This window comes from Somniosus microcephalus, chromosome 18 (genome assembly GCF_052327205.1).
Source record: "Somniosus microcephalus isolate GS21.2 chromosome 18, FLI_Smic_1.0, whole genome shotgun sequence".
Classification (NCBI taxonomy): domain Eukaryota; kingdom Metazoa; phylum Chordata; class Chondrichthyes; order Squaliformes; family Somniosidae; genus Somniosus; species Somniosus microcephalus.
The window spans coordinates 36,463,266-36,490,993 of NC_141004.1; the positions used below are offsets into that span (position 1 = coordinate 36,463,266).

At 42.2% G+C, this 27,728-nt stretch overlaps 1 protein-coding gene across 4 annotated transcripts in view; it reads left to right on the forward strand.

Annotated features, from left to right (window-relative positions):
* Positions 1-27,728, forward strand: part of LOC147105210 (TBC1 domain family member 22B-like) — a 382,991-nt gene that overhangs the window by 252,916 nt on the left and 102,347 nt on the right. For all 4 annotated transcript variants that reach the window (XM_086011343.1, XM_086011340.1, XM_086011341.1 and 1 more), the window contains 2 exons: positions 1,831-1,906; positions 21,692-21,819. In XM_086011343.1, the coding sequence (XP_085867469.1) occupies positions 1,831-1,906; positions 21,692-21,819 (204 nt within the window). The remainder of the gene's footprint in view (positions 1-1,830; positions 1,907-21,691; positions 21,820-27,728) is intronic.

The following is a 27,728-nucleotide window of genomic DNA, read 5'->3' on the forward strand; positions in this document are numbered from 1 at the left end:
TTTCTTTTTTTGGAGAGTTTGATATAATTTTGACTTTACAGATGTTTAAAATAAGCCAGCAAAATCACATCAGTACATTCATTTGCAAATCAAATTTGTATTTTACTAAATTCTCCAGAAGGAGGAAAGGAGTGAGTGATACACTTTTGTTTGGAGTATAAGAACATGTCTAGCTACTTATTTTCTCCATGGCAAATATCTTTAATGTCACACCTTATTAGAAGTGAGAATTTATAAACAGTACATTTCCTCATATAATGAGTTGCAGCTTTAGACAACATTTTGGTAACTTGAAGTTTCTCTTTAAAGGCATGATTGTTGCTTTAGTTTGCTAAATCTTTATTGCAGCATTTTGAGCAGGAAGTTCTACAATTTCTGTTTTGTATTGTTACTGCATTGATAGTAGTAACATTTTGTTTATGGCTAGTATGCAACATAACTTGTCTGTGGCTGGTTTTTCCAACTGCTTTTATGTAATTTATTGCAGTAATTAAGTCCTTGGATTACTCAAGTAAAGGTTACAGAGCTAGCTGGAAAAATGGCTGCTGCCACAAGTAACGCCTCAAGGTCTAAGAGGACAACATTTTGAAGTATTATAAAATACAATAGGTTTGATTTACAAAATAAACTACTTATTGAAAGAATGCTTTTAAAAATGGTCCCTACATTCTGTATTGGACAGTTATTATAGATATAATAGACATATGTTGTAGTTGTATTATTAAAGTACTTTATTTAATTGCTTAGGATGTACTTTTTTTCCCAAACATTCGGTATGTTCGACACTGATGAGCCAGTTAACTAACAGTCTTCTAAGTCCCTGTACAGTGTGCACTGGGTGTTTCCATGCGGGAAAAGATCATTCATAAACTGAGGAAAAAATGACATGATCCTGCAACAAACTTTTGTGCAGAAGTTCGACATATTCTCTTGTCTATGCTCAAGACTCCTCTGTGGGTTTCTTTCCTCCATTCTTTTCCTCCCTCCATTATTTCATTGTGTCAGTTTCTTAAGGAGAAAATCCTTATTAGTCCCACTGTATCCTGCCGGGGCCCTTTAACTGTGAAAGAACAAGTTTGTAATATTCAGTAAAATTCTTTGTAATTTTAGTGCCCCCTTTCTCTGTTATAAATAGTACCACATACTGTCTGACGTCCCTTGCTCGCCCAAATAATTGGAGTGTTAAATTCCTCCGGTTTCCCAAAGTGAGAAGGAAAAGGATTGAAACATCCTTTTTCCTCATGAGTCAAACCAGGGGAGATTTGTTCCCATACTTAACAAAATGGGAATTCTGCTCACCCCCCAGCAGAATTCCAAGGTTTAGCTATATCCTCAAACTCTGAATTTATTTGATTGCATATATAACTGGTACTTTTAAAATTTGTGTATATTTCTTGTTGGCTTTCCCTAGTGCTGTGAGCATATATGGTGTAAATTAAATGATAACTGGGCTGCTTATGATTTTTATTTTATTTATTTCCTGGGATGTGGTCGATGTTGGCAAGTTCACATTTATTGTCCATCCCTAATTGCTCTAAGATTGTGGTGGTTGACTGCCTTCATGAGCTGAAACTCAGCCACTTCAGGTGGCGTTAAGAATCAACCACTTTGTGTGAACTGGAGTCACGTGTAGGCCACGCAGGGGTGGCAGGTTCCCATCCCTGAAGGACATTAGTGAACCAAAAGGTATATAATAGTAACTGCAGTCCACAGACTTATGCACAGTGGAGGTACATGCAAATCCAAGTGAGCTGAATATTGCAGTTAATAATGATTAACTGCTGCAGCATTACAGTATTTAAGCAATTTGTATTTTTTGTTTCCTTAAAGGACAATTACACATTTGCGCAGCCAGGGATTCAGAAGAAAGTCAAAGCACTTGAAGAACTCATCAGTAGAATTGATGGTGAGTCTGGATAGTTTTATCCAATGCCAGGATTCAACACTAGGGTGGTAACTATGTTTACACTTCTGCCAAGCTATCATTGTTAACATAGGCTTTAAGTTTGCCTGTAGGAATACATTTTATTCAGGCTAAGGTGAGTAGACATAATGGACTTGAAATTGCGGTAGGAGGCTTCCCGCGGGCAATCTACCTGGTAGCTCAGGAGCTTCGGATTCTTGCGGTCCTGGGCCTGCGGGCGTACGCCTGCATAAAGGCCTACGTATCCCAGGGGCGCACGCGGTTCGCAAGCGTTTCTGGGATCACATGGGCCAGCCCAACCAATCAATAAGGGGGATTCCCATTATGCTTACAGGAATTCCATTTACGTACTGAATCCCCATAAGCATAATAGGAATGACATAAAAATAAGCTTAATAGGAAAGACACACTTTCACACAACCTAAATAAAAATAATTCCCCATATGTTTAAAATTAATTAAAATACAATTTCATCAAATTAAATTTTTGTTTTAAATGTTTATTGAAAAATAAATGTAAACTTTTTTAAAGGGGCCAAAAAACCTCATTTTAAAGGTTTTTGAATGTTTAAATGATTTTAAAAAATTATTTAAACCCTTACACTGGTAAAAGGCAGCCCTACGCCTGCATTTACTAGGCATAAGAGTTTTGTGGGCATTCGCTGGGCAGTAGTTGGACAAATAGCCCAACTCTCCACCAGTGAATGTCCATTTCCTGCGCGTGCGGACGATCTGTCAAGCTGAAACTTGACAGATTGCAAGTTTCGTGTTTTGCACATCAAAATCCGGGCTATTGTTTAAAATTTGGCATTTTTATTTATTTTGTGCAGTTTATTGGTCTGTCGTCTTGTTCTAGTTGATTTAATGTAAAGAAGCAAAAAGCATCTGATCGGATCAGGTAGTTTCCATGACAGAAATTCATTTGTTGCCAGCAAGCAGTCTTGCTTTGTAAACATTTCAAATATTTCATATTTTTTTACTCCTACTTTTGCTAGGGAAACCTAAAAATGTAGCAGAAAGAGATCAATTAACATTTCTTAAGAGAATAATTCAGATTTTTATTGATACTCACCAGACATTCTACTAGTTTAGAGTGTATTTTGCACATGAACCTTGCATTCTATTTTTTATTTCTCTCGGAGTTGTCAATCCTGCTATTTTCAGTCTCTTTAAACTTTGGTTGCATCCCCTGAGACATTCAAAACAACATTAAATGTTCAGCAAGTAATTTGAAACAATTAAACATCTGCTTTACTAACACTGTCAGCATAGAATGTCTTTATACCAGACTTGGTTTTACAATAGAACTTTTAATTGCATACAGGAGCTGTGTTATAGTAGTAAACTGTAGCAGCAATAATACTTATTAAAAAGTACAAGATTATATGGTTTCAGTTTTCTCCTAGCTTCCGAGTTCTGATCTTAGCTGAGTTATTGTGGCGAGAGAGCAAGTCAACGCTAGGAACTTTCAACGGGGTAGATGGGGAATTTAGAGGGTATGTCACCCATGGACTATTTTTACTCGGTCTCTATTGATTTAAAATGCTTGGAGGAATATTTCCAGAAATGGAGGCTCAAGCAAAACCCCCACAAAACAACAGTCACTGCATTCCATCTTGATAACAGGAAAGCTAAGTGCACCCTGAAAGTGACCTTCTGCGGCAACACTGTGCGACAGGACCCCACTCTGACCTATCTCGGGGTGAAGCTGGACTGCACGCTAACCTTCCACAACCATCTGAGAAGGTAGCCGCCAAGATGAAGACAAGGGTCAACCAGGTCCAGAAATTAGTAAACACAAGCTGGGGAGCATCAGTGCTATGGACATCAGCGATGGCTCTTGTGTACTCTGTAGCCAACTACTGCGTGCCGGTATGGACCAGAAGTAGCCACACTCGACTTGTTGATGTCCAACTGAACACTGCAATGTGGTGTATCACTGGAACCCTCAAGTCACCCCAACACCCTGGCTTCCCGTGCTGTTGCACATTGCCCGCCCCCCCCCCCACATCCATTCACCGCGATGCCACAATCCTCTGGGAAATCATGGAAAACGAATGTCTGCCCATCCTCTGTCTCTCTTAGGCAGTCCCTCGGAACCGAGGATGACTTGCTTTCACACTAAAAATGAGTTCTCAGGTGACTGATGAGTCCAATGTGGGACCTACAGGGGGGAGTTTTCCCAGCCGTATGGAGGCGGGACTGCCGGGAAAATGGCAGAAACTAGGAGTGGGTATTGACTCCGCTCCCAACCCGCCTCCGTGCCATCTTCCCGGGAGGCGGGTCCCCGACTCGCGCAGGGACCCGTCTTCTCGAGGCGGGAAGGGGATTATAGCCAGTTAACTGCCTGTTAACAGGTAGTTAACAGGCAGTTAAAAGGCTTATCCCCATTTTACCCCTGCAAGTGCGGGCTTCCCGACGGCTGTGAACCTCGCCAGGGTCAGCGAGGCGAGCAGTGGGTCTGCGGGGGTGAGGGGGATCGAAAGTCCGCTGTAGAGGTCAGTGATGGGTGCAAGCATGGAGAGGTAAGTATGAGAGGTGAGTGTAAAGTGTTAGAAAAAGTTTACTTACCTTTTGCTTCTTCCTGCAGGCTTCAACCCTTGGGGACCTGGAGGTGCCTCATCTCAACGGCAGAGATGACTGAATGGCTGCTGCATTCTCAGATGCAGCAGCCATCTGATTTCTGCTGAGGAATTAGGTTTTGGTGAGTCTTTGTGCAAGGGCTCACCTTAGAACAGAGATTGTCAGTGTTTGGCAGCCTCACAGCTGTCAAACGCTGACAATCATCTGTCAAAAATTCTTGACGTGAAACGTCATACGCTGACGTCCTCTGTCACCGGCTTTCTCTTAATTGGCCGGCATGGGGCTTAACTAGGTCAATCAATGGAAAATAGCATGGGTTGGCTGGATGTCGTTGGGGGCAGGACTGAAACCTGACAACCAGCAGTCCCACCCCCAACGCGCCCCCATTGAGAAAATCCAGCCCACAGTCTCTGTCACAGGTGGGGCAGACGGTGGTTGAAGGGGTGGGTGGGTGGGGTGCTTGGATTGACGTGTGCTCCTTCTGCTGTTTGCGCTTGGCTTCCGCTTGCTCCCGGCGAAGAGACTCGAGGTGTGCGGCGTCTTCCCGGATGCTTCTCCTCCACTTTGTGCGGTCTTGGGCCAGAGATTCCCAGGTGTCGGTGGGGATGTTACACTTTTTCAAGGAGGCTTTGAGGGTGTCCTTGAAGCATTTCCTCTGCCCACCTGGTGCTCTCTTGCCGTGTTGGAGCTCCGAGTAGAGCTTTTGTTTTGGGAGTCACAAACAAACACCTCGTGAATGACCCAATATGGAAGATCCCTGGCATCCATCTTTCGCAAAGCCGATGGGCAACCCTAAACCGCATCCACGCAAACCATGGCAGATGGGGATACTAAATGCACAAATGGAGAATTAAAAACTCTCCAGTGTGCGACTGTGGTCACCTAGAACAGACAACGACTCAATGCCTGAGTCACAAACATTCCGCTACTCCTGACGCCATTATCTGGCTTAACCAACTAAATGTAAAATTATGGTTGTTGCTCTACATCAGTCATACAAAGTAGTCGTAGTGGTATGCTCCAGGGGTGACTTGCTGATTCAGAGTGAATTGACAGAGGCCTGTGCAGGTCATCCACTCCCTCAGTTGCATTGGGTATAAGGCCTGAGAGGAACTCAAAATCAGAAGAAGATGCTTTGTGTGGATTTGTTTTTATATACCTCTGGGTTCATTTGATTCTCGCTTCACTTCAGTCCATTGGTACGTGCTGGTTAGTGATAATAAGCCTGTGGGACTATCACTACAGTATAAATGCTGGTATGATGGGATAGAGAAGCTGGAGTTAGCCAAAGCATATGTATACATCTTTTGTCCCCTTTTCTTTTGTAGCAGCCATCTGTATCTGTTACACTTCATGTGTCACATTTTAATTTTGATCATCTTAAATTCCATATCTATAAAACTGCAACAAATCACAACAGAAGAAATCTTAATGAGCCTGTCTCATTGTTGATTGGTTATACGAACATATGAAATGGAGGAGCAGGAAAATAACCGGGTCCATCAAGCCTGCTCCAACGCTATTCGATGCAAGACTTCTTGTCCCTACTAGTCACATGACCCCACAAACCTATTTGAACTCCACAACAACATGAGGCAGCCATTTTTTAATGCTATGCTTTTTTCTTTACTTTTACTTTTGGCACTGCTTGTTCTCTTTTTAACAATTATTTTTCTTGCCAGACCAGGCCTGGCCTATTCAGCATCTCTGCCCTGTCATCCTTAATCTCCTTTTCCTTCTCCTCCAAGTAATAGTGCATGCCAAGATCCTAAAGCACTCGGCTCTACCCTGGCAGGCCTCTTTGCCCTGTCTGACTTTAACACTACATCTGCTTGGCTACTTGACCCTGAATGACGTGTGCTGTAATGGCCTACGTCTTTGCTATCACTCCCACAAAATTCTTTCACCACTAATTGATTTATTAAGGATTGAACCATTTAAAAAGAGCATTTGTGCATACCTAATGTATGAAATGGTTTTATTTTGCCTTGTGTACTCCTATGAAACTAAAATCCTTCTCTGATTGAGCTACATTTTTGCTAAGTATGTGTTTTTTCCATCTAATCTACGGATTGTAAATATTGGTTGTTTTCGAGCTTCAGTTTTGTGCATTGATGAACTTTAATCCCTTTAATAGTTGACCTTTTAACAATAATTATTTCCTCTTATGTCAGCAATGGTCTCTTGAATTTTAAAAATGAGTACAAATTGATACATCAGAACATAACTTCATTTTGAGGAACAGTCAATATTAATAAATAAATGTTCTCCTTCAGAAGCCCAGCAATGAATATTAATGTGTGAGGAGCTGCATTTCTGAATTTTCATGAAGAGCAAAAGTTTGGAGCTGGTTGGATTTAACAAGGGTCAATATCTGTGTTAAATAAAAACAGAAAAACCTGGAAATACTCCAAGTCAGGCAGCATCTGTGGAGAGAGAAACAGCATTAAAGTTTCAGGCCGATGACCTTTCATCAGAACTGATATCTGTCTATTGCTTTACTTTATAAATGGTTCCAGTTTATGACTTCAAAAATATGTGACAAAATCTATTTACTATATAAAACAAATACAGAAACGCTGGAAACATTCAGCAGGTCAGTCCGCATCTGTGGAGAGATCAGACAAGTTAGCATCAGTCAGCATTTTCTGTTTTTGTTTGATTTCCAGCATCTGCAGTTTTTTTGCTTTTTATAGTTATCATGTATTTTAGTTTGAAATCCAAATTCTAGCTGAAAGCAGAACCTATCTAATTTTTTTAACTTTTTGCAGTGCTCTGAAAACTATATGAAAGTGAATAATTAGACTTTCTCTGAACCTTTTTAGAAAGCCACATTATAGTGAAGGATGGACTGCAATGAAGTAACTGTTCCCTCCTATCAATTCTGTAATTACAGTTCCCAATTTAAATGGGCCATTTTATGTTCTCAGGAGACAGTAAGTTTTGCATGCTTAATTAAGGTCATGAAATTACAGTACTTCACAGTTCATAAAAGTACAGACCATTGTAACAGACTAAACCTCCACTTTGGCCATGTAGATTTATTTTGAACTTTTAACTGTACCACAACAGTTTTAGATAACATTGCACAAATAGTATTCCTCGTTAATTTTGACTCACTGTTAATCTACTTACGATTTTTTTTTAAATCACTCACAACTCTGTTGCTTCTGAATGAGGTAATCTCCAAGACCAGCACGGTGGCATAGTGGTTAGCACTGTTGCCTCACAGCGCCAGGGACCCGGGTTCGAATCCGGCCTCGGGTGACTGTCTGTGTGGAGTTTGCACATTCTCCCCGTGTTTGCGTGGGTTTCCTCCGGGTGCTCCGGTTTCCTCCCACAGTCCAAAGATGTGCGGGTTAGGTTGATTGGCTTTGATAAATTGACCCTTAGTGTTAGGGGGATTAAATACGTGGGGTTACGGGGATCGGGTGGGATATGTGTCGGTGCAGGCTCGATGGGCCGAAATGGCCTCTATCTGCACTGTGGGGTTTCTGTGATTTCTGTGACCACTGCTTTTTGGTTTTCACAATAATACGAATGGAAGTGTGAAAAATTATTCCCTGAAGACCAGCATAATCTAATCCCATGTGATGAAATAGAATTCAAAATGGCCCTGATAATCTTCCCTTGTGGAATAAACATTATATTTAGCAATGTCTTGTGCATTATCTTTGATGTATTGTAGCGATGTCCTTTAGAAGCAATTATAGTATTGTTGAACAATATAAATAAGTTGAGTAGGGGTCCACTTAATTATATTCTCATGCTGGATAATTGCAAAATACCAAGCAAATTCCATAGTTGAGAACAACTGACTAATTTGCTAATGTTGGAGTTAGTTTTTCTCATAGATGAAGTAAATCTTTGTATTCAGCACATGTCTGCATTCTGTTTGGACTCCCTATGCTGGGAGCTTTCCTCGTTCAGTCAGGATCCAGTGTAATGCTGGAGGCCTTTACGCTGAATGGTATTGAGCATACTCGCCTCAAGATGGATGGAAGTCTGCTGTACTGGACCTGATGGCTTATATCCTAGGGTTTTAAAAGAGATGGTTGCAGCGATAGTGGATGCATTGGTTTTCATCTTCCATAATTCCCATGATTCTAAAATGGCCCTTGTGGATTGGAAGGCAGCAAATGTAACCATGCTATTCAAGAAAGGAGGGAGAGAGAAAACAGGACACTATAGGCCAGTTAGCCGCACATCAGTAGCAGGGAAAATGCTAATATCTATTATTACGCACGTGTTGACAGGGCACTTAGAAATCATAATATGATTAGGCAGAGTCAGCACGGTTTTGTGAAAGGGAAATTGTGTTTGACAAATCTGTTGGAGTTTTTTGAGGTTGTAACTAGCAAGGTAGATAAGGGGGAACCAGTGGATGTAGTATATTTGGATTTTCAAAAGGCATTTGATAAGGTGCCACACAAGAGGTTGGTATAAGATTAGGGGGTAATACATCAGCTGGAATGAGAATTGGTTAACGGACAGAAAACAGAGTAGGACTAAACGGGTAATTTTCAGGTTGCAATTAGTGGAGTGCCACAAGGACCAGTGCTTTGTACCTCAGCTATGTACAATCTATATCCATGACTTTGATGAGGAGACCGAGCATAATTTATCCAAGTTTTCTGACGATACAAAGCTAGGTGGAAAAGTAAGCTGTGAGGGGGATGCAAAGAGGTTGTAAAGGAATATAGACAGGTTAAGTGATTGGGCAAGAAGGTGGCAAATGGAGTATAATGTGGGGAAGTGTGAAATTATCCACTTTGCTAGGAAGAATAGAAAAGCAGAATATTTTTTAAAAGGTGAGAGACTAGTAAATGTTAGTATTCAGAGGGGCCTGGGTGTCCTTGTACACAAATCACAGAAAGTTAACCTGAAGGTACAGCAATCAATTAGGAAGGCAAATGGTATGTTAGCCTTTATTGCAAGGGAGTTGACGTATAAGAGTAAGGAAGTCTTGTTGCAATTATATAGGGCTTTGGTGAGACCACACCTGGAGTACTGTGTACAGTTTTTGTCTCCTTACCTATATTTGCTTTAGAGGGGGTGTAATGAAGGTTCACTAGATTGATTCCTAGGATGAGAGGTTGTCCTATGAGGAGAGATTGAGTAGAATGGGCCTATATTCTCTGTAATTTAGAAGAATTTAGAAGGTGATCTCATTGAAATGTATAAAATTCTTAGTGGGCTCGACAGGGTAGATGCTAAGAGGCTGTTTCCCTTGTTGTAAAGTCTAGAATTAGGGATTATAGCCTCAGGAAAAGGGGTCACCAATTTAGGACTGAAGATGAGAAATTTCTTCAGAGGGAAGCAAATCTTTGGAATTCTCAACCCCAGAGGGCTGTGGCAGCTCAGTCGTTGAGTATATTCAAGACTGAGATCAATAGATTTTTGGATACTAAGTGAATCAAGGGATATAGGGATAGGACAGGAAAGTGGAGTTGATGTAGATGATCAGCCATGATCTTAATGAACGGAGGAGCTGGCTCGAGGGGCCGTATGGTCTACTCCTGCTCCTATTTCCTATGTTATGTTTTACCGGTTGGGTGCCCAGACCAGTAAAACAGCCTAGATCCCCAAGGAAAAGTGCAGTCTGATCCCCAAGGAAAAGTGCAGTCTGATCCCCAAGGAAAAGTGCAGTCTGATCCCCAAGGAAAGGTGCAGTCTGATTTGAAAAAATGTCTTGATCGACCCATTTACACAGGGTGTCAAAGTGGGAGGCATGGGTAAGCGCAGGATTTTGTGGCTACACAGAGTGGGCAAGTGCTGAAATGCACCCGCTGTGGCACTTGTGTTTGCCTACCACATGCAAATTTGATGCCCTTCTACTGACCTACATCATCTAGTGCAGTAAATACTGGCAGGTGGCGACAGGCACCATCTCACGTCCTGGTAAATATGCTTTGCGCTTTCTCCAAGGCTATTATATCCTTTATTATAAGGTCGCGTCCCGAAGATTTTCAGGGCCATATTCTATCTGAAAATCCTGCTAATGATGCAGAAAGCTTTTATGATGTTGCTTCTACTTTGACAGACACCTGTCAAAAGAAACATTTTTGTTCCTTATTTCCAACATTATTTCATTCATTATTCACATCATGGATAAATTAAGCTATGCTAGAGGGGAAGTCACAACTGTGTGATAACTGTTCTTTTGAAAATATTTTCATCCTGTAATATGACTTCCCAAATCCTACGCTCTTTACATCGTACACCGCAAGGTCCTTCTTCAGTTCTTTCCTCCTGCCATCAAACATGCTCGTGTTCCTGTTGTTGAATGGATTAAAAAAAAAAAATTTTGATAGCTATAGCTTCTTCTTGAGACGGTATACTTGAGACTTTTGTTTAATGAGCAAGTTTGGGTCACAAATATACCAATTTATGTCAAATTCTGTCCTTGAGGCTTGTTTCAGGTGCAGAAAGATGCTCTAACAGTGGTATCTCCAGTTATGTTCATGGTCTGAGAAATGTTCAAGAATGCTCAGAGATGCCCACTTCTGAATCTATCCCTTTTAGCACGGTGGAAGTGCCACACAACACGATGGAGGGTGTCCTCAGTCTCCACAAGGACTTTGCGGTGGTCACTCCTATCAATACTGTCATGGATAAAACCATCTGCGATGGGTAGATTGGTGAGGATGAGGTCAAGTAGGTTTTTCCCTCATATTGGTGTTCTCAACACCTGCCTAGGTCCAGTCTGGCAACTAAGTCATTCAGGACTCGGCCAGCTCGGTCAGTAGTAGTGCCACTGAGGCACTCTTGGTGATGGACATTGAAGTCTCCCACCCAGAGTACATTCTGTGCCCTTGCCACCCTCGGTACTTCTTCCAAGTGGTGTCCAACATGGAGGAGTACTGATTCATCAGCTGAGGGAGGGCTATAGGTGGTAATCAGCAGGAGGTTTCCTTGCCCATGTTTGGAGACTCAATGTTGAGGACTCCCAGAGCCACTCCCTCCTGACTGTACCACTGTGCTGCCACCTCTGGAGGGTCTGTTCTACTGGTGGGACAGGACATACCCAGAGATGATGCTGGAGGAGTCTGGGACGTTGGCTGAAAGGTACGATTCCGAGAGTATGACCATGTCAGGCTGTTGCTTGATTTTGGCATAAGTCCCCAGATGTTAGTGAGGAGGACTTTGCAGGGTCGACTGGGCTGGCACCTTTGCCGTGACCAGTGCCTAGGTCAATGCCGGGTGGCCTGTCCAGTTTTATTCTTCGTAACGTTTTGGTACAACTGAGTGGTTTACTAGGCCATTTCAGAGGGCAGCTAAGAGTCACATATAAGGCCAGTAATTAGTGCACCAGATGGGTTTTTATGACAATCCAGTATTCCATTACTTATACTAGCTTTTTTATTCCAGAGTAATTTAATTTAATTAACTGAATTTAAATTCCCCAGCTGCTTTGGTGGGATTTGAGCTCCTGTCTCCCGGATCATTGCTCCAGGCCTCTGGATTACTAGTCGAGTAACATAACTACGATGCTACCTTCTTACATATAGAGAGATGATGATATTTTTCATACCCCCAAAAATACAGGCAGTTTCTGCTCTGGGTTGGGAGAGCATTTTTCCCACAAATACTGGAGGACAATGCCACCATAGATACTTAAATGGACCATAGATCTCTTGAACCTAAACTAGTTCAAGTTCTCGTGTCGAATAATGTTCATCATAACACTATACAGTAAGCATTTCGAAAAGAGGTTAAAATTATGCTATTTTGCATGCTGTACTATAGAATGATAGAATAAAGGTTTATATTCACAGTGAATTCCCAGTCTCGGCCAAATTGCCAAGGAAGATGCCAAGTGAATACCAGATGTTTTTTTGGATTTATCACAAGGACCACAGCGAATATGGTCTAATTAAACTTCTGCTTGCAGTTCAGATAGTGTAATTGGAGGTTTGCTCAGAGAATAATGTAGCTGAAATACCATTTCATTCCAAACAGTTCCTTTTTTAATAAGCAGTAGTGTTTACAAAAGCATTTTTAGATGTATCTTGAAAGCTGAATTGACATTCATCTTTGGGACTTGAATCCAGCCTAGTATAAGGTGATGTCTTTTATTTATATATATGTTGTAGATTGGCTTGGCGTACTGTGCCATCTGGAACACCCATTTGCTAGTGTGAGGTGAAAATCTCAGGCAGCAGTGAACTGCTTTGGAATGGATCGTCTTAGCAAAGTAACATACAACGGCCGTGCTGTTGCTTAGCAACCTCAGCAGCAGCAACAAAATTGAGCCGTTGAGGTTTTCTCCCCTTTTTTGGACTCTGCCAGTTGGTGCAAATTGGCAGTTGGAAATGACTCAGAGGTCCAATGCCAGTTGGCAAAAATGGGCAGCTTGTGGGACAGACAGAAATCTAAAGTAGAACAGCGGAGGATAGAAATTTGAACAGGAAGGTGGAATTTTTAATTGGTCACTAATTTAAGAAAGTTAATAGTTCATTGCAATTTGAGAATATAAATCTAGAAATTGCTGTAACACATTTGAAGCTAATTCCTCTGCTTTTTTTAACAGAAGCACTCGCCCATTTAAAATAAATTGTTTAACACACATGTTAAAATTAGCTCTGTCTCTTAGCCAGTCCCTCGGCACTGAGGATGAACTGTTTCCACATTAAAAATGAGTTCTCAGGTGACTGATGAATCCAATGCAGGACCTACAGCCTCTGTCACAGGTGGGGCAGATGGTGGTTGAATGGGCGGGTGGGTGGGTGGGGTGCTCGGGTCGACGTGCGCTTCCGCTTGCTCCCGGCGAAGAGACTCGAGGTGTTCGGCGCCTTCCCGGATGCTTCTCCTCCACTTTGTGTGGTCTTGGGCCAGGGATTCCCAGGTGTCGGTAGGGATGTTGCACTTTTTCAAGGAGGCTTTGAGGGTGTCCTTGAAGCGTTTCCTCTGCCCATCTGGGGCTCTCTTGCCGTGCCGGAGCTCCGAATAAAGCTCTTGTTTTGGGAGTCTCCTATCGGGCATGCGGACAATGTGAACCGTCCATCAGAGCTGATCGAGCGTGGTCAAAGCTTCGATGCTGGGGATGTTGGCCTGAGCGAGAACACTGACGTTGGTGCGCCTATCCTGCCAATGGATTTGTAGGATCTTGCGGAGGCAGTGTTGGTGGTACCTCTCCAGTGCTTTGAGGTGCCTGCTGTACATGGTCCATGTCCCTGAGGCATACAGCAGGGTGGGTATCACTGCTGCTCTGTAGACCATGAGCTTAGTGCTGGGTTTGAGGTCCTGGTCTTCAAACACTCTCTTCCTCCGGTGACCAAAGGCTGCACTGGTACACTGAAGGCGGTGTTGGACTTCATCATCGACGTCTGCCCTTGTTGACAGTAGGCTCCCAAGGTATGGAAAGTGGTCCATGTTGTCCAAGGCCTTGTCGTGGATTTTGATAATTTGAGGGGGCAGTACTGTGTGGCGGGGGCAGGTTGGTAGAGGACCTTTGTCTTACTGATGTTTAGTGTAAGAGTCATCGCAAGAATCCTCCTCAATCGCCTTCTCCCAGTGGCCGAAGAGCTCCTCCCAGAGTCGCCATGCGGATTCCGCCCACTACGTGGCACAATGGACATGATCTTCACCGCGTGTCAATTACAAGAGAAATGCAGGGAACAGCACCAACAGTACATGGCCTTCTTTGATCTCACAAAGGCCTTCGACACTGTCAACCGTGAGGGATTATGGAGTGTCCTCATCAAATTTTGCTGCCCTTAAAAGTTTGTCACCATCCTCCGCCTGCTTCACGACTACAAGCAAGCCGTGATCCTGACCAACGTTTCCACCACAGACCCAATTCATGTATGGACCGGGGTCAAGCAAGGCTGCATTATCGCACCAATGCTCTTCTCGATCTTCCTTGCTGCAATGCTCCATCTCACCCTCGGTAAGCTCCCCTCTGGAGTGGAACTAATACACAGAACAAACTGGAAACTGTTCAACCTCCATCGCCTCCAGTCCAGATCCAAGGTCGTCCCATCCTCTGTTGTCCAATTACAGTATGCGGACAATGCTTGCGTCTGCGCTCACTCGGAGGTCGAACTCCAAATCATCGTCAACACCTTCACCGAAACGTATGAGAGCATGGGCCTTGCACACTAAAAATAGCAGACCAAGAACTGTCACACAGGTTGTTTTTAGCTACTATCAGTCACAGGTCAACTTGGCTTTCAATCATTTTATGCTTTGATCTGAAGGTGCAAATGTTCTTTATGTAGTTAACATTAACAGCAACATAATACCAGAACAATCTACTAGTATTGCAGAACCTCTAGCACAAAAAGGTGGCCAATTTGCTGACAAGTTAATCTGTTGTAGAGCATCATTGCATCACAGACCCCACCAGTTGCTACGTAGCAGTGTCAGGACACTGCAAGAGTAGCCAATATAGCAACACATTAACCTGTGCAGAGAATCATTCCATCACTGACTTTAACTGATGACTTTCGTTCGTGGTGAAATTGCTTCAACAATCTAGACAAAGCTCTTGTTCACATTGCATTTTAAAAAAAGTCACAATGCTACCAAGAACAGAGTAAAACTAGACTGAATCTCGATTAGCTGGTTACACCTAGTTTATGCAATATAAACAAGGATATGTGCCTTCTCAAGTTAAAGGAATATGCCGGGTTTAATCTTTCACTAAAAATTCTCTCCAAGTTGATTATTGTCTCATTAATACCTTAAAGAACCTGGCTCTGAATTTGCCATCCTTAGCAGTTTGTCCTGTTACACAAAACTCTCAGCCAGTCATGTTGTGTAGCATGTTCAGTATCATTAAAGCTTCAACTGTTGTTCAATGACAGCTTTTAAAATTAATGTTCACTGTGATGTCACTGCAAGTTTATTTGTGCTTTGTTTTGCCCTGATGTCAGCATTTCATTGCCATGTTTCTAGTTGTCCTGTTAGCTTTTTCTGATGCCAATGTTGCAATTTTGTTTTGTTTTTTCAGAATTGGGATTTGCGTATGTGACAAATTGCAATAACCAAATTGGAAGAAAATTAAGTTTTATGTTGAAATTCAGGGAAAGTTTGGCGATTGAAAAGTAATCTTCACGCCAGGATAGAAACATAGAAATATAGAAGATAGGAGCAGGAGAAGGCCATTCGGCCCCTCAAGCCTGCTCCGCCATTTAATGAGATCATGGCTGATCATCCAAATTCAGTACCCTGTCCCTGCTTTCTCCCCATATCCCTTGATCCCTTTAGCCTTAAGAAATATATCTAAACACAATGAAACATTGATTAAACAGATAATGAAGTGCATGCAAATACAGTGTAATAGTGAAATTATATAACTTTTGTTGGAAATGATCATTGTAGTAAATGAGCAAGCTATGCATACGTGTGAATTTTTAAATTAACGAAAAACAACTGCTGTAAAACTCCCTTTTCATTTGTATCCCTTGAGACTTGGTATGTTTCAAATGAAGACTTGTAGGAATAAACAGAAGGCATATTTTTAAGCAAATGGCTGAAACCTGCATTTTGTTGGAAGAAGAAAAAAATAAATGCAACTGCATTAAAAAGAGTGGAAATATCATTTATCAATTAAATAAAGCAGAATCTGGCAGCTGCCAGATTGAATTATAAAGAAAATCTGTCCAATCCTGTTTGTTAACCCTTCGGGAGATGGCAAGAGAATTGATTTCTAGAGAAACCAAGCAATGAAGTTGAATGGCTTACCTATGTCACACATGTCTATCATACAATCTATGCATAGGACTAGTATAAAACCAGAAAGAGACATAATTTTATTTTTGAGTGCAGAGGCAGACTGTTGTTAACAATAAAACTGTTTTCATTGTGTCTGCAATCTCCCTGTTGTGATTGCTGGTTCAGCAGTATAAAAAGCCTCATACACTTTACAAAATTGCAATTTACTACTGTGAGTGCAGAGTAGATTCAATCTTATGTGAACCTTGAAGAGATGCCTGATTCAATTTGCAGTTGTCTTCACAGCTATTGAATGTGAACTCTCTATTGTTCTCATTCAGTACCAGAAGTGGCAAATTGTTGAAATACTTCATTCCTTATAATTATCTATGGCGCAGGCTTTGAGCAGTGTGGCACATTGTAAAAAAAAAATGTTTAGAAACACTGTTGCATTTATTAGTTATTCCCCCATCAATGTTGATTTCTGTAAGTTTTTTTTCTGCCTCATTAGGTTCCCCATATGTCGAGCATTGACCCCGTCCAAGAAATCCGACAGACTTAATTCCATAAAATTGGAAAGCAAACAGTACTCCTGAAATTATATCAGGAGCAGGATCTCTAGTAAACTTACTGAGCAAATGTTTCACTGTGCCAGAACATGTATGCTGTGGCATATTTTATACAAAGATAGTGTAATGTTGATGTTTCTTTCGTGTATATCCCAGTGACTGCAGGCAGGACGTTAAATTTGTGCTGCGTGCTGATTTCCATGTTTGCTGCGTGCAGCCAGTGCTAACCACACTGTTCATTGACTGCACGCATCAGCAGGAGGCCCAATATCGCGAGTGGCTAGCGCCACTTGAAGGTAGCCTGTACCTCTTAAACGGAAGGTGCATTGTGGCTGCTGGAAGTGAATTGATTTTGAAGAATTTTGTCAAGTTCGCTGAATCTGCGCGAGAGCATGCACCAAGGTTTTCTGATAATGCACTGGAGGCCTTGGTGCAAGAGAAGGAGAGAGGGCCTGTGTCCGCAGGGGGCCAGAAGGCCCTCGAGACATATGTTCAGGAGGCAGTGGGAGGAAGTAGCGGCAGAGGTCAATGCCAGGAGTCCAGCTCCAAGAACCTGGATGCAGTGCAGGAAGAAGTTTAATGATCTGACATGATTTATCAAAGTGAGTGAGTTCAATCTTCAAATGCCATATCCTACTAACTGCACCACTGGCCACATCCACTGCTCAATTCACTGCACCTCCATCACTCACCTACCAAGAATGTCTATCAATCAGTACTCAACAGTTCAATTTGTATGGTTTACCTCACCCTTGTACACTTAGCACTGTTGCAAACATCACGCCCGCAACTCAGCTCACACACTGGCAGCTATTCAACCTTGACAGCCACATCACGCAAACATATTGCAGGATACTCACCGATACATTTCCCTCTTGCAGGATAAGGTGGCGCATAACAGGAGGTAACAGCAACAAACTGGAGGCGGAGAAGCGTGCCTACACATTTTAACGCCCATGGGGGGAGAGAAGGTACCTGGCATCAAGGGGTGGGGAGTGGCATCACTGAGGCCGTGGCCACTGGCGACACTGGAGGGACTGATGAGCATCTCTGCATACCTAATCCTTCTGCTCTCTTCCCACTTATCCCTCATCCCATAATCTCACAAGCTGAAGATGGTGTAAGCACCCACTTCTTACTTTCTCCTCTATCCCAACCACAACCCATCCATTGTCCCTTTTTAATTTCAGATACCCAGGAACTGGAATCTACCCAGTCAGAGGGGGAAGAGGATGAAGACAGTGATGATGAAGAGACACCATCTCTCAATCTTACACTTGCAACCACCAGCTCAGAGACTGACACTGCTCATACTTGAGGCTAGGATAGAGGTGGGATCTGCACATGGTGAGACACTGGGCACAAGTGCGCAGGAGCCAGGGGAAAGTTCTGCCGATGATTCAGATGATGACTTCGATGGCCAAGGCTACAGAAGATGGCTGATGGGCCTACATAACCAAATGCTTGGTGCAGTGGAAAGCTTGCCAGAAAGCCTATGCATAACATCAAGGAGCATGGAGGAGTCCAACTCCAACTTGGCTTTGCGCAGAGCTTTGAGCACATCCTTTCCAACACGCCTGTGGAACCCACCATGATGCAGCGTCTGATAACCGATGTCATAGCTTCCATTGCAGCACAAACAGCTTCCATCAAAGGTTTGACTGCTGCCTTGGAAACTCGGACTGCTGCCATTGTGGCTCTGGGTACCACTGTTGAAAGGGGCTTGCAGGGCGTCATAGCACTCCAACAATCTATTCTCGAACAGATCACCAGGATTGCTGAGGCTCTGCCCCATGAGAGTGGCAGTGGCTCCTTGGAACAGGTACTTGCTGTCCTCTCTGAGGATGACGGCATTCCTGCTCCCTCCCCTGCCACTCGGCCTGTGCCCTTGCTGTTGCCTGTCAGTCAGCCTGTCCAGACTGATGCTGCCCAGACTGAGATGGTGCAGTCTGAAGTTGAGCCCGCTCGGCCCAGAGCTGCTCAAGGTCGCCCACCAAGGTCATCTGCAGTCTCCTCAATTGGAGGTTAGCAGCTTTACACCCTCCACGCTGCAGCCACTGGAGAAGCGCCTCATAGGAGCACTAGGAAAGGTAAAGGCACTAAGGGAATGCACAAGGATGATTAGTTTCATTTTGTATGCATTATTTAATGAGTGAATTGATGCATTTGAAATTGAATTTGCCTTTGGTGGTGGTTTTTATTTCTGTGGTGAACTGTGGGAGGAACCAAAAGGTGTTGTCAGAAAGAGGACCGTGTGATCGTCAATGATAGAGGAAAGGTAATGACTGTGAACTGTTGGTGAATAGGGAGGTGTAGTTCACGTTACTGGTATCGCTCATGAATATCATGTAGAGCACTGGCAGAAAGGGCCCGCCTATGTTGTAGCCTCCTTTCCTCTTCCTCCACTTCCTCTTGCACTTCCTCCTTTTCTCTCTTCTAACAGGTTGTCCTGCACTGCGTGGCTTCTGTTCATTCTTCCAATCATATTCAATTCCCAAAGGAAGCCTTAGCAAGCCACCCATGTCTGGAAGCAACTTTTTTCAACACATTATTTTAAATGACACAAAAAGTACTGCCAGACCACTCTGTAGTGTATTTACTTAAACTTTAGCCAGGTACAGGAAACCTCCAAAAATGCATACAATTGCACCAGCAGCCAGAAAAATTAACCCAGCAACTAATCTGTAATTACTTCATGATCACTTTAAATAGTGCTGGTGAGGGGTCCTTCCTTTCCTTTAATGTAGTGGTTCAGCTGCGTGAGGTTAAGGCAGGAGGGCTTTGGCTGGAGTGTGGAGTTGTAAAATAGCAGCGGTGGCTTCAAATCAGTGTTGCACATTAATTTTCGTCATAATCTGCCTCCTTTGCATGCTGTTGGTGGTTGTTAGGCACATGTGCGCAAACCCCTTTACCAAGATGGCATCCTGCACACTTCTCTGACACTATTTTCGAGACTTGGTTGCCCGCATAGCACCTAAAAACTGGTTCTATACAGCCCGATTTAACCCCCTTGTGTCTGTGAAAAGTTCCAGTTTACAAAACCTCACTTCTTCTGGATAATTTTTTATCATACTTCTGTAACAGTTTCATGCATTATAAATTTATATGTTTACATTTATAGTGAAAATGCCTATGTAAAGTTGTCATGCTGTAATTGCACCGCCAGTGGCGGCACTGCAAAACTTTGCTTTTGTGTTTAGCAACTCCTCCATCTGTACTGCAGAGAAACACTTGTGCTCCAAGTAACTCTATTCCACCTCTCAAACTGCTGTAACTTTTCCTATTTAACTGCAAATACAGGAGACTTTTGGTTTATCCGGAGGTTGTATGTCCGGAAACCTCGATCTACCGGCAGAAATCAGGAGCCGTTTTGTTAGGTGTTTTTTCTCCTCGTGGCTTTTTTTTCAACAGTCAGGCTCTGGAAAGTCTCTCTGAAGCTGTTGCTAAGCTACAGAGATGCTTCCAAGTTACGGGCCGACTGTTTGAAGCTGTTGCTAAGCAACAGTGTTTGTTGTCAGATACGGAGATGAAAACCTCCGTATGCTTCAACATTAACGCTGGTATGTCCGGCAGTTTTGATAGATCGGCAACAGCTCGGTCCCGTTGGTGTCAGATATAACAAAGTTTCCTGTAATATCAAATCATAGTATTACATTAAAATATAAGCACAGAGTTTCTGACTTTATAATGTTGTCTGAATTGTGTCTGTGCGCTTTAGTCCATGTATCCCTTGCCCTTGAACTCCACCTAAAGACTACACTTGCTCAACACCTTATGCTTGGCTACGACAACATCTTGGCATTTAACGTAGATAAGCGTCCCAAGACGCTTCAGAGGCGAAGCAAACAAAAATGGATGCCAAACCAAAGAAGGAGCTATTAGAAAGGTGACCAAATGCTTGGGTTTTAAGGAGGGTATTAAAGGAGGAGAGGGAAGTGGAGAGGTTTCGGGAAGGAATTCTAGAACGTAGGGCTTAGATGATTGAAGGCACAGCTGCCAGTGGTGGGGCAAAGAGAGGAGGGATGTTCTAGAGCACAGTCTGAGGAACACAGAGTTCTGGGGGCTTGTCAGATGTCAGAGAGATGGGGAGGAGTGAGGCATTGAAAGGATTTAAATAAGAGAATAAGAATTATAAATTTGAGGCACGGCGGTGGCTAAAAGCCAATTTCGGTGTGCGTGCGGGACAGGGGGGAGGGGGAGGAACTTGAGGGGCCATGGAAGAACTGGCAGCAGGCAGGATGATTTTTGTGGGGACAGGTGGAGTTTCCTGGCTCAGCTGCTCAATACTCCATTCCACTGGGTAGAGTTCACACTTGGCCCAATGGAAGGCCAAAATTGCATCGGTATCCTAATTACGGCACTGGACCCTGATTTAAATATTTTAATGAGGCTCTCTCTATTTCAGATAGGAGCACTGGCTGCCTAGTTTGCGGCTTGTTTGAAAATTACATTGGGTGGGCCTCAAATGCGAAATCAGCACAATGTTTTACAAAAATATTTTTGACGAAAAACACAGCAGTTCGCAGAAGAAAATTGTCGCCATTGACTCCTGCAGCCGCACTGTTAGACAGGTGCACTCGGCTCCATTGCCCAAGTGCCTATGTGTGAGCTTCGACACCGAGTATTGGCAGGGTATTCAATGATGGGAAGCAAAACAACTGCGCAGATCACGTTCTCTCAAAATGTTCACGTATCCAGCAGGCCTCACTGGATAGAAATCAGATTGTAAGTCTGAGCAAATTTTTCATTCCATAGCCACGGGTATGGAAGGCAATTGTAATACTTCTACTGCCATTTTGATTGAAATCAGCCAGCCTGGTATAGACATGCAGTTGAACCTGCTGCTCTCTATGACCCCACTGTATGCTGCCTTTACCAAGTGAGTCATGGGAAAATTATTTTTTTCTGAAGGTGTGTTTCATGCACTAACTACTGAAAACAATTTTTCCTTACAGAGCAAGTACACATTCACTTCAGGAAATATGAGGTAGAGTACCTGCAGTTTGCATTCCGCTGGATGAATAACTTGCTGATGCGGGAGCTGCCTCTCCGATGCACCATCCGTCTTTGGGACACCTATCAGGTGAATGTTGCAGAACTATATTAATAATTCTAGGTTAGTCTAGACGTTAAAACTTCTAATCATTGACACGGAGGGAAAGATACCTTTAATGTTCATCAAAATTTAGACCAGTGCATTAAATATTGCCAGTGAAAAAAACAGTTTGTAACAGTCGTGATTTGTACGTGTGTTCCACTGTGTAAGAAAAATAGTTAAGAACTACAGTTTAAGGCAAGATCTTAAGTTGAATGTGGGCCAAGATCTGGTGGTTTATGGGCCTATGATCTCTTTCATCTTGAGTAATTTATTCTGATGACTTGAGTAATAACAGATGTGAATTAGATACAGTGATTATTTGCTAGCTTAGCATGTGAGCTGATAGTGTTCTAAATTTGTTAATGAAATAAAGGTGAAAAAATGCATGGTTACAAAAAAAAGCATATCGGTTACTCATACCAAATGTGTGTGACTGATTTTACTTTGATAAATATCTTGTTAAAAAGACATGGATTATTTCTGCTTTCCAGTCATGTGAATATATACTGCTACACATTGATGAAAAGGATTTCATCACCTAGCTTATATATATATATATATATATATATATATATTATAATAAAACAATACTATGCATCAGTGCACTTTTTTAACACAAATTTGAACTGCTTTTGAAGATACTCCCTATACTCACTAAGTTTCTGCCTCATGTTGTACTTCATGAGATTGATTGGTCCTGGGATCCCTTGCTATTTTATATATGCTAGCAAATCTCCCGTGGTTCTGTTTGTGGTAAGACAGAGAATGCAGTGTTCTCCACATTGTACCATGTACAACACAGTGTATTGTGCTGGTAACTGTAGAGCTGTGTTCTTTCAAGGCGACAAAGTCTAATGGTAAAATTGGTCGATGCCAGTAGCACAAAACGGGCTGATAGCCAATCCGCAACCCGTTTTACACTGCGTCCGCTTTTCTTCTCCATTGAAGTAATTACATCTTTTACATTGAAGTCATGATAGACCTGTTAGCAAAATTAAAATCCATGGGGTTAAAGGGACAGTGGCACTGTGGATATGAAATTGGCCAAGGGACAGAAAACAGAGAGTCATGGTGAGCTGTTGTTTTTCAGACTGGAGGGAGGTATACAGTGGTGTTCCCTGGCGGTCAGTATTAGGACCACTGCTCTTTTTCAGATAAATTAATGGCCTGGTCTTGGGTATACAGGACATAATTTCAAAGTTGTAGATGACACTAAACTTTGAAATGTAGTAAACAGTGAGGAAGATAGTAACCGGCTTCAGCAGGACATAGACAGACAGACTAGTGAAATGGGAAGAGACACGGCAGATGAAATTTGACGCAGAGACGTGTGAAGTGATATATTTTGGTCGGAAGAATGAGGAGAGACAATATAAACTAAATGGTACAATGTTAAAGGAGGTGCAGAAACAGAGACACCTGGGGTAAATGTACACAATTTTTTGAAGGTGGCAGGATAAATTGAGAAGGCAGTTAAAAAAGCATATGGGATCCTTGGCTTCATTAATAGAGGAATAGAGTAAAAAAGCAAGGAACTTATGCTAAACCTTTTTAAAATACTGGTTAGACCTCAGCTGGAGTATTGTTCAAATCTGGGCACCACACTTTCGGAAGGATGTCAAGGTCTTAGAGCAGGTACAGAAGAGATTTACTAGAATAGTACCAGGGATGAGGACTTTCAGTATGTGGAGAGACTGGAGAAGCTGGGGTTGTTCTCCTTAGAGCAGAGAAAGTTAAGAGGAGATTTGATAGAGGTGTTCAAAATCATCATAGAATAAATAAGGAGAAACTGGTTCCAGTGGCAGAAGGGTTGAGAACCAGAGGACACAGATTTAAGGTGATTGACAAATTAACCAGACGCAACTTGAAAAAAAATTACACAGCGAGTTGTAACCTGGAATGCATTGCCTAAAAGGGTACTGGAAACTGATTCAATAATAACTTTCAAAAGGGAATTGCATAAATACTTGAAGGGAAGAAAATTGCAGGGCTATGGGGAAAGAGTGGGGGAGTGAGACTAGTTGGATAGCTCTACAAAGAGCCAGCACAGGCATGATGGGCCAAATGGCTTCCTTCTGCGCTGTATTATTCTACGATTACATATGGTTGATATTTTGATAATTTAATTCCAGGTGAATTAAATAGATCACTGAGGTTATAATGCCATTTTAGAATAGCAACTTACATTTTTTATAGTGCTGCACATGTACTTAAAGACATAGCAAAGCACTTTAGAGGTGGAAAGCAATGGATTCTGAGCAGGAGGGAAATGGAAAAGATTGAGGGCGGGTAAAGGAACAGTCATGGGGAAGGATTTGTGAATGCTTTTGAAAACAAAAAAAAGAGGTGATCGATGAAGTGAATGACACAGGGGTGTAGTGGCTGAAGGAACAGATAGAACAAGGAACAAGAAGCATCTTGATGTCAGAGGAGCAAAGGGTGGGAATGTATGGAGATCCCCAAGGTAGGATGGGGCGAAGTCATAAAAGGATATGAAAGTCGTGACCAGAATCTTGAAGTCAGTTTGCTTAAAAGGACAAGAATGATGAGACTTTGGGACATTGTGCAAGTGAAGGCAGGGCACTGAGTGAAGTGCATTTTACTTGCCAGAGCCATTAAGGACAGAGTCAGACAGAGGTTTATTAATAACATTACTTTATTTTACTACATATGTTATACTGTAGTTAGTACCATTGTAAGGTTCAGTATTTGCGATTTTATAATGTAAATCAACAGATTCTAAATCATCATCATCATCAATTAACAATGGTATAAATCACTATCTCTGCATTCGCTCGGTTTCACTTAATAATTTAATGAAGTAGCATTTGATGTACAAAAATGCTGTACCAACTTGGCACGGTTAAGTTCAGTCCATATTGTGGAGTGGCACTGGTATCTTTCCAATTTTATGTCTGTAGTTTGGGTGATGTTAGCATAAAGTATGCAACAGCTTTCTTTGCGTAGCAGGCTGATTTTGGAATCAAGCAATTCTGCAACCCTCTGTGAAGCTCTCATTTAAGCTCCTCTACGCCATTGTCTTGACCCCTTAAACCACTTCTGTGTTGTTAGACTGTTTGTCCGCATTTGACTACATATCTGCGCCATAACTAAGACCACCTATTTCCACCTCCATATCATCGCCCGTCTCCGCCTTTGCCTCAGCTCATCTGCTGTTGAAACCCTCATCCATGCCTTTATTACCTCTAGACTTGACTATTCCAATGCACTCCTGGCTGGCCTCCCATGTTCTACCCTATGTAAACTTGAGGACATCCAAAACTCGGCTGCCCGTGTCCTAACTCGTACCAAGTCCCATTCACCCATCACCCCTGTGCTCACTGACCTACATTGCTTCCTAGTTAAGCAATGCCTCGATTTTAAAATTCTCATCCTTGTTTTCAAATCCCTCCATGGCCTCGTCCCTCCCTATCTCTCTCTAATCTCCTCCAGCCCCACAACCCCTCGAGTTATCTGCGCTTCTCTAATTCTGCCCTCTTGAACATCCTTGATTTTCTTCGCTCAACCATCGGTGGCCGTGCCTTCAGCTGCCTAGGCCCTAAGCTCTGGACTTCCCTCCCTAAACCTCTCTGCCTTGCTTACCTCTCTTTCCTCCTTTAAGACGCTCCTTAAAACCTGCCTCTTTCATCTGCCCTAATTTCTCCTCCTGTGGTTCGGTGTCAAATTTTATTTTATAACACTCCTGTGAAGACCTTGGGATGTTTTACGACGTTAAAGGCCCTATATAAATAAAAGTTGTTGTTGTTTGACATCCAGTTCTATACAATTTTCTTCAGCTAAACATTGGGAAGACTGAAACCATTGTATTTGGCCACTGTGACAAACTCCGTAGCCTTGCCACCAATTTCATCTCCCCTTCCTTGGCCACTGTTTCATGCTGAACCAGATTGTTTGTAACCTTGACGTCCTGTTCTATAGCTATCCATGCATGCACTGTTAAAGAAAGCAAGAACTTGCCTTTATACGTTGCCTTTTATACCATAAGCACTTCCCAAAGTGCTTCTCAGCCAATTAATTACTTTGGAAGAGAAATTACTGTTATTTTTGTCTGTTGTACTGTAATTTCTTCTATACCTGGAAAGTTATGCTATTGGAATAACTGCTGGAGTACACTTCCAATTTGATCTAAACAACTTAACCTCTCTCAAACCTTCTTTCTAATATCTGAAATCTTCCCTTAGTTTTTTTAAGCTTTTTTTTACATTTTGAAAACTTTTAACTTCCATTGAAATCTTTTCAAAAGTTTCTGAATGCTGTCTGACAGAATACCTAATAAAGTGAATATCAATTAAAACACACATACATTTGTGTAAATCATCTTAAGAGTCTATTCAACTAACTATGTCTTCGAAGTTGTACCTGATACATTTACTACTTCTGTGCAGAATCTTTTAGCATGTGGACATTTTTAGCGAGATAGCATGTTACATTACCAACAATGGAAAGTTTGATGCGCAATGCTATCAAACATAAGGCTGTATTTCACTCCTTGGTTTTATCCAAGGCTGCAGGTTGTTCGATTTAAAAAAAATATATATATTCTTTTGTTTGGTTAGCATCCAGCTTTCCTCTGTGTAGAATTGCCATTTTGACTCAACATTGAAATTGTTTAAGGATATAAATTCTATAGTTAGACTTAATAAAGCACCATGCAATTCAATAACCACCATGCAATTCAATATTAATTCTGTTCATATTAGTCAAATATTGATTTGATCAAATGACAATTGCTTGCACTTGAATAGCACTGTTAATACAGCTTAAATCTTGCGTCATTTTAGAAAGGGAGAATTAGCCCTGAGCAGGAGTTTGGGAATAAGGTTAAGGGACTTAACTGAAGGCACAGTTGAAAAAGTATATTTTCTGGTGTTTGAAATGGGGGAGAAATGTGGCAAGTCAGAAAGCATGAAAAACAGATTCCAAAGTGCTGGGGTATAATGACTGTAAGCTCCACTACCAATGTTAGAGATAGGAGGGTGGTTATTGAAGGTGAGAATCTGAAAATTGGAGGGTGCAAATTGAGACTTAATGCTGGAGGAGGTTGCAGAAGTAAGGTGGGACAAGGACATGGAGGAGAGGCATTTCTAAACAAAGATGACTATTTTGAAATCAACGTGCTGGGACACTGGGGCAATAGAGCTTGATGAGGACAGGAGTCCTAGATGAACAGGTTTTAGTGCAGAATAGGATATGGGTGATGCGGTTGTGGTTAAGTTGCAGTTTGTATAGAGAGGACCTTGGGAGGCCAAAGAGAAAAGCACCAGTGAAACTGCGCCTGGAGGTGACAAAGACGTAGATGAGAGTTTGGCTGCAATGAGCCAAGTCAAGGAAGTGGAAGTTGACGGTCTTCGTGATGGACAAATGTGAGGTTTGAAGCTCAACTTGGGGTCAAACCACACCAAGGTATCACATCACTGGCTTCAAACTGAGTGAGCAACTGGGAAAGGGACTGGAGTCGGGGCTAAAGTGTAACGTTGTTGGGAACCAAAATGGATTGCTTTGGTCTTGCCATTGTTGAGTTGGAGCACATTCTGGCTTATCCATGACTTTGCAAATTTGGACGGAGAAGACCATTCGGTCTATTTTTGCCTCACTCTTCCAAAATATGAACAGTACCATCTTCCTATTACAAAATCTAGTTGTTTCTTACATGAGTCCAGTATCCTGGCCTCAACCACTTTTTCTGACAATGTGTTAATCATCATCCGTGTAAAGAAATACTCTAACATCCATTATTAATTGTGCTATATGCACTAGTTTAGTTTTGAGATTTTTCAAAATTAGCATGTTTTCAATCTATTATTACTTTGTTAATTTTTTTTACACTACGGTGTAGTAGTGTACAAATTTTTAGCATTTAATTTATGCCTAGT